At 36.6% G+C, this 13,497-nt stretch overlaps 1 protein-coding gene across 7 annotated transcripts in view; it reads left to right on the top strand.

Annotated features, from left to right (window-relative positions):
* GCFC2 (GC-rich sequence DNA-binding factor 2) overlaps positions 1-13,497 on the top strand; it is an 81,081-nt gene that overhangs the window by 38,308 nt on the left and 29,276 nt on the right. For all 7 annotated transcript variants that reach the window (XR_009694750.1, XR_009694753.1, XR_009694752.1 and 4 more), the window contains 5 exons: positions 4,165-4,351; positions 8,864-8,987; positions 9,971-10,052; positions 10,541-10,653; positions 11,680-11,879. Coding sequence is in view for 2 of the 7 variants with exons in the window: in XM_061155372.1 (XP_061011355.1) it covers positions 4,165-4,351; positions 8,864-8,987; positions 9,971-10,052; positions 10,541-10,653; positions 11,680-11,879 (706 nt within the window). In the remaining 5 variants the exon portion in view is untranslated. The remainder of the gene's footprint in view (positions 1-4,164; positions 4,352-8,863; positions 8,988-9,970; positions 10,053-10,540; positions 10,654-11,679; positions 11,880-13,497) is intronic.

Here is a 13,497-nt window from a genome sequence, read left to right as displayed (position 1 = left end):
AATAAACCTTCTCGAAGACATACAAGTGGTGAAGGAACATGAAGAGATGCTCAACATCACTAATCATTAGAGAATTACAGAACATAACCTCACTCTAGGGGATCTTCTCAACCCAAGGACTGAACCCACAGTTCCTTCATTGGCAGGTGGATTTGTTACTACTTGAGCCACTTGGGAAGCTCTGTATGATGTGTTGCAGTGGTGAAGAATCCACTTGCCAGTTCAGGAGGTGCAAGAGACCCCAGTTCAATCCCTGGGTCAGGAAGATCTCCTAGAGTAGGAAACCCACTCAAGTATTCTTGCCTAGAAAATTCCATGGACATGGGAGCCTGGCGGGCTATAGTCAGTGGGTTCACAAAGAGTCAGACAGGACTCAGCAACTAAGCACACAAGCAAAGTAGTCAGACTCTTAGAAACTAAAAGTAGAATGGTGGTTGCCCCATGTGGAGGGGAGTCGAATGGAAAGTTGTTGATCAATGAGTATAGAGTTTCAGTTCTGCAAGATGAAAAAGTTCTAAAGATCTGTTATACAGCAGTGTGCCTATAGTTAATACTACTGTAATGTACTTTAAAATGGTTAAGATTGTAAGTTACGTGCTTTTTACTACAGTAAAAAATTATAAGCATATAGTGATGTTTTGTTTATCCATATAGTTGGTATATTGCATTTCTATGTTAGACGTTTTGGTTTCTAAATGTGTCTATTATAAATAATGCTACAGATAATGAACATTTTGTTCCTATAAGTTATTTAAACTGTAATATTATTTCTTAACATAAATTTCCAGGGAAAGTTAACTGCAACAAAAGTTATATTTTTATAAAAAATATAAAGTTAAAAGGTTATATTTTTAAGGTTCTCGGTACAAATACATTTCTACAGCATAGCTAACCATTATCTATTGCTATTAATAGTTATCTCTTGGAGTTCTCAGGTGGTCCAGTGGTTTTTAAGGTTCTTGGTACAAATACATTTCTAAAGCATAGCTAACCATTATCTATTGCTATTAATAGTTATCTCTTGGAGTTCCCAGGTGGTCCAGTGGTTAAGAGTACACCTTGCCAATGTAAGGGACACAGATTCAATCCCTGGTCTGGGAAGATTACACATGTCATAGGGCAGCTAAGCCTGATGTGCCAGGCTTCTCTGTCCATGGGATTTGCAAGGCAAGAATACTGGAATGCACTGCCATTTCCATCTCCAGGGGATCTTGCCTGGAGATCAAACCTGCATCTCCTGTATTGGCAGGCGGGTTCTGTACCACTGAGCCACCAGGGAAGCCCATAAGGAGATTAGCAAAAGTTTAATTTTTTTAATTGTTTGATTCAGGTCCAAATACTATGAATTTATTTCATTGGTAGTTAATTCTCTAATTCTAATGTACTCACAGTTTCAAAATAGGTCACAAAACAAAAAATTCATACCAAATCATAGCATGCTCAAATGGCTTTAATACCAGCTCCTGGGTTGGGAAGATCCCCTGGAGAAGGCAGTGGCTACCCACTCCAGTATTCTTGCCTAGAGAATTCCATGGACAGAGGCCACAGTCCATGGGTCCCAAAGAGTTGGACACAACTGAGTGACTGACACTAAGTAACAGATACCTATATTCTAAGGAAGACCACAGACTGATCTAACAGTAATTCCACATGAACTCTTATGTTTCAAATATAAGACCACTGAAGCATCAGAAATGACAAAAACCCTTCTTAAGGATATGATTAAGGTTGAATGTTCAAACTACCACCAAATTGCACTCATCTCACATGCTATCAAAGTAATGGTCAATATCTCCAATTGAGGCTTCAACAGTACATGAACTGAGAACTCCCAAATGTTCAAGCTGAATTTAGAAAAGGCAGAGGAACCAGAGATCAAATTGCCAACATCCACTGGGTCATAGAAAAAGCAAGAGAGTTCCAGAAAAACATCTACTTCTGCTTCATTGACTACAATAAAGCCTTTGACTGTATGGATCACAACAAACTTGAAAATTCTTTAAGAGATGGGATTACCAGACCACCTGACCTGCTTCCTGAGAAATCTGTATGCAAGTGAAGAAGCAACAGTTAGAACTGGACATGGAACAACAGACTGGTTCTGAATTGGGAAAGGAGTACATCAAGGCTGTATACTGTCACCCTGTTTATTTAACTTATATGCAGAGCACATCATGCAAAATGCTGTACTGGATGAAACACAAGCTGGAATCAGAATTGCCGGGAGAAATATCAGTAACTTCTGATAGGCAAATGACACCACCCTTATGGCAGAAAGTGAAGAGGAACTAAAGAGCCTCTTGATGAAAGTGAAAGAGGAAAGTGAAAAATCTCAACATTCAAAAAATGAAGATCATGGCATCCGGTCCCATCTCTTCATGGCAAATAGATGGGGAAACAGTGGAAACAGTGAGAGACTTTATTTTCTTGGGCTCCAAAATCACTGCAGATGGTGACTGCAGCCATGAAAATAAAAGACATTTGCACCTTGGAAGAAAAGCTATGACCAATCTAGACAGCATATTAAAAAGCAGAGACATTACTTTGCCAACCAAGGTCCATCTAGTCAAAGCTATGGTTTCTCCAGTAGTCATGTGTGGATGTGGGAGTTGGACCATAGAGAAGGCTGAGCACTGAAGAATTGATTGCTTTTGAACTGTGATGTTGGAGAAGACTCTTGAGAGTTCTTTTGACTGCACGGAGATCAAACCAATCAATCCTAAAGGAAATCAATCCTGAATATTCATTGGAAGGTCTGATGTTGAAGCTGAAGCTGCAATACTTTGGCTACCTGAGGCAAAGATCCAAATCATTGGAAAAGACCCTGATGCTGGGCAAGATTGAAGGCAGGAGAAGGGGACGACAGAGGATAAGATGGTTGGATGGCATCACCAGTTCAATAGACGTGAGTTTGAACAAGCTCCAGGAGATGGTGAAGGCCAGGGAAGTCTGGAGTGCTGCAGTCCATGGAGTCGCAAAGAGTTGGACACGACTGAGCGACTGAACAACAATAACAACAAGGACATTATTAAGACATCACTTATGAAGCTGTGCTGGAAAACTCACCTGAAATGGGACAAGGTCTCCACCTTGCCTGGAAGCTCCCTTACATCTCTTCAAAGCAGGAGACCCGATGCTCCTGAAAGTGTGAAAAAGAGCAGTGTCCTGAGCAGCAGCTTGAAGAGAAATGGAAAGAATTCAGTGGTCCTCAAGATGGAGGAGTATCAAAGAAAAGGAGGTGTTGAGCCTAGTAGGGCCCTGTGGAGTTCCTAGGTATTGAGGCCTTTTTTTTTTTTTGTCCCTCATTTATTATAGGCTAGACTCTAGCTTCCATGACCTTCTCTCAGTTCCAAATGGCAGAACAGTTGCTAAACAAAGGAGGAACAGCAGTGAAACCACCCAAGGCAAGATTAAAGGTCCAGAGAAGCTTATCAAGATTAGAAGACTGGACCAACTAAGATCCTGCACTCACATAGCCTTGTCTAATCAAGACTAGGTTGTGTGTAGCTCCCTTATATCTCTTCAAAGCAGGAGACCCAAAGTGTGAAAAAAGAGCAATGTCCCGAACAACAGCTTGAAGAAAAATGGAAGGCAGTGAAACCTTAAAGGTCAAGAGATGCTCATCAAGATTGGAAGACTGGACCACCTCAGACCCTGCACATACCCCACCCTTTGAAACATTGCAAAAGAAAGACAGTTACTGCCTATATAAAGTAAGTACACATATGGAGGAGGGCATGGCATCCCACTCCAGTACTGTTGCCTGGAGAATCTCATGGACAGAGGAGCCTGGCGGGCTACAGTCCATAGGGTCACAGAGTTGGATATGACTGAAGAGACTTTGCACGATTTTTCTAGAAGGTCACCTAGTTTACATATTCTGATCAATCCACACTAATTTCTCCTCTAAGACTACCCTGAGATTAGCTGTAGCACCTAAAAATCTCTTCGTGTCCTATGCTGCCTTTCCCTTTGAAGCCTTTCTTATTGTGGAATTTTCCTTTGCTCCACACATCTTATAAACCCAGGTTTGTATGATTGTCAGTTTCCTTGGTGGTCTTTATAAGGTAGCTCTGAAAAAATTTTCATTAGACTGCTACTTACTATAATAGAAATAAATTTGTAATATAAAGCAATTTTTATGTTTATTTTCTATTTATTTAGATTAACATTACTACAGGATACTCACCGCTCACATCTAAGAGAATATGAAAAATACATACAAGATATCAAGAGCTCAAAGAGTACCATCCAGAACCTAGAGAATTCATCAAATCAAGCTCTAAGTTTTAAATTCTATAAAAGCATGAAAGTTTATGTGGAAAATTTAATTGACTGTCTTAATGAAAAGGTATGTGTCTATAAATATTGAATCATTTCCTTTTTATAGAGAAATTCGCTTACCATGTGATTTTTTTTTTTTTTTTTTTTAGTTTAAATCCCGTAACTAGGTACTTCATCTAGGATTCTTCCTACCTATTTTTGACATACTGGAATATTAAGTATTCCCTTAATATTGGACAGTTAGGTGTTTTTTGTAATCGTTTTGCAGCATGTAAATAGCAATATTTACATGCAAATAGAAGAAGTATGGACAGAGGTTTGTGACATTGTACAGGAGGCAGTGATCAAGACCATCCCCAGGAAAAAGAAATGCGAAAAGGCAAAATGGTTGTCTGAAGAGGCCTTACAAATAGCTGAGAAAAGAAGAGAAACTAAAGGCAAAGGAGAAAAGGAAAGATATACCCATCTGAATGCAGAGTTTCAAAGAATAGCAAGGAGAGATAAGAAAGCCTTCTTCAGTGATCAGTGCAAAGAAATAGAGGAAAACAATAGAATGAGAAAGACTAGAAATCGATTCAAGAAAATTAGAGATACCAAAGGAACATTTCATGCAAAGATGGGCTCAATAAAGGGCAGAAACGATATGGACCTAACAGAAGCAGAAGATATTAAGAAGAGGTGGCAAGAATACACAGAAGAACTATACAGAAAAAGATCTTAATGATCCAGATAACCACAGTGGTGTGATCACTCACCCAGAGCCAGACATCCTGGAATGAGAAGTCAAGTGGGCCTTAGGAAGCATCACTATGAACAAAGCTAGTGGAGGTGATGGAATTCCAGCTAAGCTATTTCAAATCCTGAAAGATGATGCTGTGAAACTGTTGCACTCAATATGCCAGCAAATCTGGAAAACTCAGTATGGGCACAGGACTGGAAAAGGTCAGTTTTCATGCCAATCCCAAAGAAAGGCAGTGCCAAAGAATGCTCAAACTACCGCACAATTGCACTCATCTCACACATTAGCAAAGTAATGCTCAAAATTCTCCAAACCAGGCTTCAGCAATACATGAACCGTGAACTTCCAGATGTTCAAGCTGGATTTAGAAAAGGCAGAGGAACCAGAGATCAAATTGCCAACATCCACTGGGTCATAGAAAAAGCAAGAGAGTTCCAGAAAAACATCTACCTGTGCTTCATTGTCTACACTAAAGCCTTTGACCATGTGGATCACAGCATACTGTGGAAAATTCTTCAAGAGATGGGAATACCAGACCACCATACCTGCCTCCTGAGAAATCTGTATGCAGGTCAAGGAGCAACAATTAGAACTGAACATGGAACAACAGACTGGTTCCAAATTGGGAAAGGAGTACATCAAGGTTGTGTATTATCACCCTGTTTATTTAACTTATATGTAGAGTATATCATGCAAAATGCCAGGCTGGAAGAAGTACAAGCTGGAATCAAGATTGCTGGGAGAAATATCAATAACCTCAGATACGCAGATGATATTACCCTTATGGCAGAAAGAGGAACTAAATAGCCTCTTGATGAAAGTGAAAGGAGAGTGAAAAATCTGGCTTAAAACTCAACATTCAAAATATGAAGATCATGGTATCTGGTCCTATCACTTCATGGCAAATAGATGGGGAAACAATGGAAACAGTGATAGACTTTATTTTCCTGGGTTTAGAAATCACTGCAGATGGTGACCAGAGCCATGAATTTAAAAGACACTTGCTCCTTGGAAGAAAAGCTATGACAAACTAGACAGCATATCAAAAAGCAGAGACATTACTTTGCTGACAAAGGACCGTCTAGTCAAAGCTGTGGTTTTTCCAGTAGTCATGTATGGATGTGAGAGTTGGACCATAAAGAAAACTGAGTGGCAAAGAATTGATGCTTTTTAATTGCATTGGAGAAGACTCTTGAGAGTCCCTTGGACTGCAAGGAGATCAAACCAGTCAGTCCTAGAGGAAATCAGTCCTGAATATTCACTGGAAGGACTGATGATGAAGCTGAAGCTCCAATGCTTTGACCACCTGATGCAAAGAGCTTACTCATTAGAAAAGACCCTGATGTTGGATAAGACTGAAGGTAGGAGGAGACGGGGATGACAGAGGATGAGATGGTTGTATGGCCTCACCAACTCGATGGACAAGAGTTTGAGCAAGCTCCGGGAGGTGGTGATGTACAGGGAAGCCTGGCAGGCTGCAGTCCATGGGGTCAAAGAGTCAGACACGACTCAGCAACTGAACTGAACTGACTAAAATAACAATATAAATTTTAAAAATTCTGTCTGTTTAAGAAAAGTCCTAGAAGTTGAATTACTAAGTCAAAGTGTCTAAATATATTAAGGCTTATGAAACATTGCTAAATTATCCTTCAGAAAAATTCTATCAGTTTCTAGTGTATTTAGTTTTTACATATTTATTTTGATCTCACAAGTCATTTGTTTTCTTAACACATATAGTTTTCTTCTAGTGAATTATTTGTGTCCTTTGCCCTGCTGTCTTCTTGTTCATACAATGGGTTTGTTTTTGTGGGTTTTTTCCCTTTTTCCCCGTATATGATGAACAGCTTTCTATTGCTTAAAAATTTTAGTGCTTTATCCTATTTGATGTAGGTAAAAATTCCAATTTGTTTTGTCTTTTAATTTTGTTGAGGTGGTTTTTTGATATTTGTTGTTGTTTAGTCACTGAGTTGTGTCCGACTCTTTTTTGACCCCATGAACTGTAGCCTGCCAGGCTTCTTTGTCCATGGGATTTCCCAGGCAAGAATACTGGAGTGGCCTGCCGTTTCATTTTCCAGGGGATCTTCTTGACTCAGGGATCAAACCCACATCTCCTACTTGGCTGGCAGATTCTTACTGCTGTGCTACCCAGGAAGTCCTTTTTTCGATATTAGGTGTGCTTTTTGATTTTTTCTTTTCAATTTTTAATTGAAGTATAGTTGATTTACAATGTTGTGTTAGTTCCTGGTGTATAGCAAAGTGATTCAGTTATATATATGTATGTTCTTTTCATATTCTATTCCATTATGGTTTATTTCAGGATATTGAATATAGTTCCCTGTGGTGTACAGTAGGATCTGGTTGCTTATTTTGTATATAGTAGTTTGTATCTGCTAATCCCAGACTCCTGGTTTATTCCTCCCGATAGATTCATTTTTATCATATTTTATATTCCACAGATAAGTAATATCATAATATATTTGTCTTTCTCTTTCTGACTTACTTCACTTAGTATTATTGTCTCTAGGTGTATCCCTGCTGCTGCAAATGGCATTATTCTTTTTTATGGCTGGGTTGTATGTGTGTGTGTGTGTGTGTGTGTGCATATATACACCACATCATCCTTATCCAGGCATCTTTCAGGGACATTTAGGTTGCTTCCATGTCTTGGCTCTTGTAAATAATGTTACTGTGAACATTGGGATGCATCTATCTATTTGAGTTAGAGTTTTCTCCAGATATGTGCCCAAGAGTGTAATTTCAGGATCATATGGCAACTCTCGTTTTTTAAGGAACCGCCATACTGTTTTTCATAGTAGCTGCACCAGTTTGTATTTCCAGCAACAGTGTAGGAGGGCTCGCTTTTCTCCACAGCCTCTCCAATATTTGTTATATGTAGACTTTATGTTGTTGACCTTTGTAACCAGTGTGATATGATACCTCACTGTGGTTTTGATACACATTTCTCTATTAGCAATGACATCAGATGTTTTTAAATTTTTATGTTAATCAGATTTATGAATCTTTCTTTTCCATTATAATTCCTGTTTTTGTTTTATACATACTAAGTCCTTAAATTGGGACCTTGAGTTGTCCTTTTCTTAAAGTAGACTAATCACTTTAAAAATACACTCTACTTTCTTTATTACTTTTAAAAGATTACCAAATTAGTTTCTCCCCTATGGTTTTAAGTCAGCTACCCTTAATACTATTTGGTAGCTACTTTTCTGAAATATTTATTACAGTGTGACCTTCTTCATTCATCCTTGAAGAATTACACTGTCAAAGGCTTGAATCCATAGCATTAGCTAAGGAACATGATTGAAGTGGGGGAAATTGTTGCCCAAGAAATATATAATATGAATGCCAGTTTTAACTAATCACTAAATTCTGCTTCACAGCTTGCTTTCTTGTCTGTTTAGGTGTCTTCTGTCCTCTATTTTTTTCAAATTTTACCAGTTTCTTCAGATGTTCCCCTACATTCTGACATGCTCGGCCTGTGAAAAATAGCTGCAGTCATAATTTCCTTCTTCTCTTCTATCTCAAAAAAGAACCTTTCTTATCTATTCACTTTTATCCATGTTCCTGACTCCAGCCAAGTTAGGTTTATTATTTATGATATTTATAGCTGTTTTGGTACAATAAGTTTATTTTCTAGTTTTATTAGTATTATAAGTATTGGAAGCTGTGTCTGTTCCTCACAATGTTCATTTAATTGAGATGTGATAGTGTTAAAAATGTTTCTGTTATATGAAATTTGAGCATATAATGTGCTTATATATAATTATTTTTTATAATCATTTAATGACCACCCACAAAATGTTACTTATGTATGTATTTCAGATTATCAACATCCAAGAAATAGAATCAGCCATGCATGCACTCCTTTTAAAACAAGCCATGATCTTTATGAAACGCAGGCAAGATGAATTAAAACATGAATCAGCGTATTTACAACAGTTATCATGTTAGTGTTTTTCATGTTCAATGTGATTTTTTGTTCATTAAGCTAAATTGTAGCTAAAAGTTAAAAATATTTTTATTTCTGTATAAAAAATGTTTATTGTGTATTTTCCCACTGACCTTTCACCTACCCTCTTCTAAAATTCCCAAACCATTTTAAAATCTTGGCTTTAAAATGTCTTAAATTAAGTCCAAATCTAAAAAAATAAAAATTATGACTTCTAATCACTTAGTGTTTGAAAGAAAATATTTATATGACCATTTAATGATTATTTTGAGATGAGTTGACATAAACATATAGACTGTGTCAGAAGTCCAACTTTATAAATTTTCCATAGATTGATTGTGGAAGTTAAAGAAATTCTGGTGGGTTTCAGTATAGAATCATCTATAAGATCTCATTATATTAATAAAAGAATTGGATGCAGCCCTTTAATTCTCACACTGATTTTGTATTTGCAGAGATGTCTTCCTTTGATTAAGGTGCTGTCAGGGTATAGTGAAAGAAATGAGACCACAGCATCAAGTAGATGATAAAAGTGAAATCAAAATGACTCAAATATATGACATTTAGTTGGTCATAAATTACAGTATATGCTAAAATAGGAGATAATATGATTGACATATTGGTAATGTGTTTCTAGAATTTGACCATAGGGACAGAAAAAAAAAAATGGTGAAAACTGCTGAAAAAGAATACAAGGGAAAGAAACTTTATTTTTGTTACTGTTCTCAAGTGCTGAACTATATTCACCAGACAAGGTACATTTTCTTAGATTAGCAAACTCAATACCTATTAATATTGTGGTAGAGTTAACATTGCAATTTCATTGCATAATGAAATATGTAATTTAAGCATAGTCTATGTATGGATGTTTATATATACAAATATGTATACATACCTAAAATATAACTTTTGTTTTCAAAATGTTTCACTGTATTTCTTTTTAGAATTTACAGTATAAAATCAGTTTTATTCATTAACAGGCACACCTGAGACATCAGTAAATAATAGCTTGGCTATAGATGAAAAAACTCAATGGATTTTAGAAGAGGTTGAATCTCGAAGGTAACTAAAGACTTAAAGCATCACTGAGCAAGTATTTTTCATACTTTAATATAGTTAATCATACAGTATAAATAACTATAACCCAGCATATTAACTTGTGAGAATGGTGTAAAACCAAAATTTAGTTAAACAGTCCTCTACCCCATGGTTTAAAGACACACTTGTGTATTTGGATCAGTTAGAAGGAATGTGTAAAGTGGTATTTATCAGGTTGGGACTGTCTCGTACCTGGAAGCTAGTCCTAAATACATTGCTACTCCTTTTTCCAAATCATGGGAGTATCTAACAAGAATAAGAGGGGAAAAAAAAAAAAGAGTAAGAGGGAGAATCAGTTCAGATTAATGAAGCTAAAATGTCAAAAATATTAACATAAAATTGTGTGAAAGTATGATTGTTTATTTCTGGGCATGTTAAGTAATGATGACTTTTACTTTTTGTTTTAAAGCAATTATTTTCACATTTTATTTTTGGTTTTTTGCAAAATACAGGGCACGAAGAAGACAAGCAAGGGTTCTTTCTGGGAATTGTACTCATGAAGAAGGAACATCTAGTGATGATGAACTGTCTTCAGCAGACATGATTGACTTCCAAAAAAGCCACGGTCAGTTATCAAGTTTCTGATGTGGCTTAATTTGAAATACTGAAATGATGGAAAATCTTTGCCATGATTGCCCTTAATTGAGCTATCCAAAATAGTTAGGAAAATTCAGAAAAAATAATACTTTTTTTTCCTTATTAGACTTGTCTGTACCTCTGAAAGAATGGATAAAGTGGAGAAGTGGGAGGAGTATTCCTGCATCTTTATAGTTTTTTTCCCTTCAGCCTTTTTCATCTCCTGTTATAAATGAGCTATGAACATTTTTGGCTTCATTTCTCTGCTACATGCTTTCTATATTATCATTTTTTTCAATTTTTTAAAATATTTATTTATTTGGCTGTGCCAGGTCTTAGTTGTGGCTTGTGAGATCTAGTTCCCTGACCAGGGATTGAACCTAGGCCTGCTGCATTGGGAGCTTGGAGTCTTAGCCACTGCACCACCACAGAAGTCCCTATTTGTTGTTCATTCGCTCAGTCATGTCCAACTCTTCACAATCCCATGGACTGCAGCATGGCAGGCTTTCCTGTCCTTCACAATCTCCCGGAGTTTGAATTTGAATTGAACTTATAGTAAAGTCCATTTTTAGCATTGTAAGAAGGTAAAATACATACAGAAAGAATGTGGACTTTACAGTCAAATAGATGATTTCAAAGAGGGAATCTATTCTATGTGACATTAAGCGAATTACTTGACTTCACTGTATCTGATATTGTTGTTTGCTTTTTTGTCTGTAAACAGATAGGCTAGAAACACTTACCTTTTAGGGAAGATAGTTATGATGATGACATGAGATAATGTGTTTATAATGTTTTCGCATATAGCAAGGGCTTAGTAAATGGTAGATTTTATTAGTATCAGCTGTTACTAAGGTGTGTTTTTTTTAATAAAAACTAATTTATATGTTAATGTCAAGGAATAACTTTCAACTCAGTTGATTACATAAGTTATACATAACTATGTTTATAGGAATCAAACTTAAAGATCACAAATGTAAAATGCATAATATACAGAGACTCATTTTCTTCACAGGTGACCTTTTACAGGATCATAAGAAGATTTTTGAAGATGTACACAGTGATTTTTGTAATATCCAGAATATTTTATTGAAATTTCAACAATGGCGAGAAAAGTTTCCTGATTCCTACTATGAAGCTTTCATTAGTTTATGCATTCCGAAGCTTTTAAATCCCCTAATACGATTTCAGTTGATTGACTGGAACCCTCTTAAGGTATATGAGCTTAATGTGAAAAAAATAATCCTAATCACATTTAGTTACTTAAATCCTCTTGTTATCAGGTTAACTGTAATATAAAATATCTCACCTTTAGAGATGGAATTAATAATCATGCTTTGGAGTAGTAGTCTACATTTACCATTTCTTGGTTCTCACTCTGTTTTAAGGCTAACACATCAGTAAAGGAAACACTTTAAAAAAAATCTTCTGTGGTAAGTTGAAGATCACTCAAAACAATAAAGATAGTATTAGACCATAAGAATTTTGCAATCTGAGTGAAATTCAAAATAGGTACCAAGAGTTCTGAAGTTGGAGATGACATAATGGGTATACTTGACTAGGAAAGCTACAATGAAGATGGGGAATTTAAATGAGGATTTAAAGGATATATAGAATTTAAACAGGAAGAGAGAGAGGAAGGAAAGGTGTTTTGTAAAGGTACATGGGGAGAAATAGTAGTTTTGTAGAGACTGCATAGATTCTAAATCAAAAGATAGGAACTTGTTTTGGTAGGTAATGGGAGGAGCTACATGATGAAGGTAATGATTTAGGAAGCTCTGAGCAATAGGCTAACTTGGAGGGTAGAGAGAAAGAGATGAAGATATACTGAAAGGCAGTTGCTGTAGCCCAAGTCCAAGGAGATGAATTCCTCACATAGGGTGATAGTGACAAAGCAAAGAGGAAAGAAAGGGTTGATTACAAGTGATTTTATGAAGAATCAATAAACTACTGCAAATAACCCTAACACAACACATCAAAATGGTGACCCCAAGGTTTGGATTCTAAGTTATTAGGACAATGGTAGTTCCGTTCATAGAAATGGTGTCTTTTCAAAGAGGGAAAAGGTTTTCAAGGAAGTTTTACACTATAGACAGTGAAATGATGATGGGGCATCCATGTGGCTAAGCAAACAGAACTGAGAAAATGAAATTCTAGGAAGAGAGGAGAGCTGAAAATAAAGATTTAACAAAGGGTGAATCCCTTTTGTTCGACTAAGGCAAGTCTTCCTCTGCCCTAGTCATGCATGCCTTTAGACTTTCTGTTAGGTTCAGGGCCATGCAGTGTTCTTAGTTTAGGAACCAAGCTTATCGCTAAGGTAGCTGGTTGGAAGGCAGCCTATTTGTTAACCACTCAAGCTGAATTGAGTATTCTGTCACATATAGCAAAGATCTGTTCATTCAGTCATTCAACAAATAGTAATTGGCCATCTGCTGTTTGCTTAATAATAAGATAAGCCACATGCAAAATACACATTTGTGCTAGGGAGACTTGGGAGAGCCAGAAGTGAATTTTGTAAGTATATCTTTAAAAGCAAATTTCATGGGTATTTTAACTACTATTGTTATAAATGTATATTTTGTTCCTAACAGTACCTGCCACTTAGTACATCCTGAATACACAGGGGGCATTTCTGGACATGAATAAATGCATGAAATGTAATATCCTGTCTCACCGTCTAGACATCATGTGTTAGTCTTGTCATCCTGTCTAGCCTTGGTGGTCTAGTACTGTATGTGCATGTCCAACTCTTTGTGACCCTGTAAACTGTAACCCACTGTATACACTGGGTTAAAATATGGAATTATTCTCCCTTGATCCTTAGAAAAGCTCT

The sequence above is a fragment of the Dama dama genome, chromosome 11, assembly GCF_033118175.1.
Source record: "Dama dama isolate Ldn47 chromosome 11, ASM3311817v1, whole genome shotgun sequence".
Classification (NCBI taxonomy): Eukaryota; Metazoa; Chordata; class Mammalia; order Artiodactyla; family Cervidae; genus Dama; species Dama dama.
Note: the sequence above shows the minus strand (reverse complement) of the source record. Positions and strands in the feature narration are given on the sequence as shown.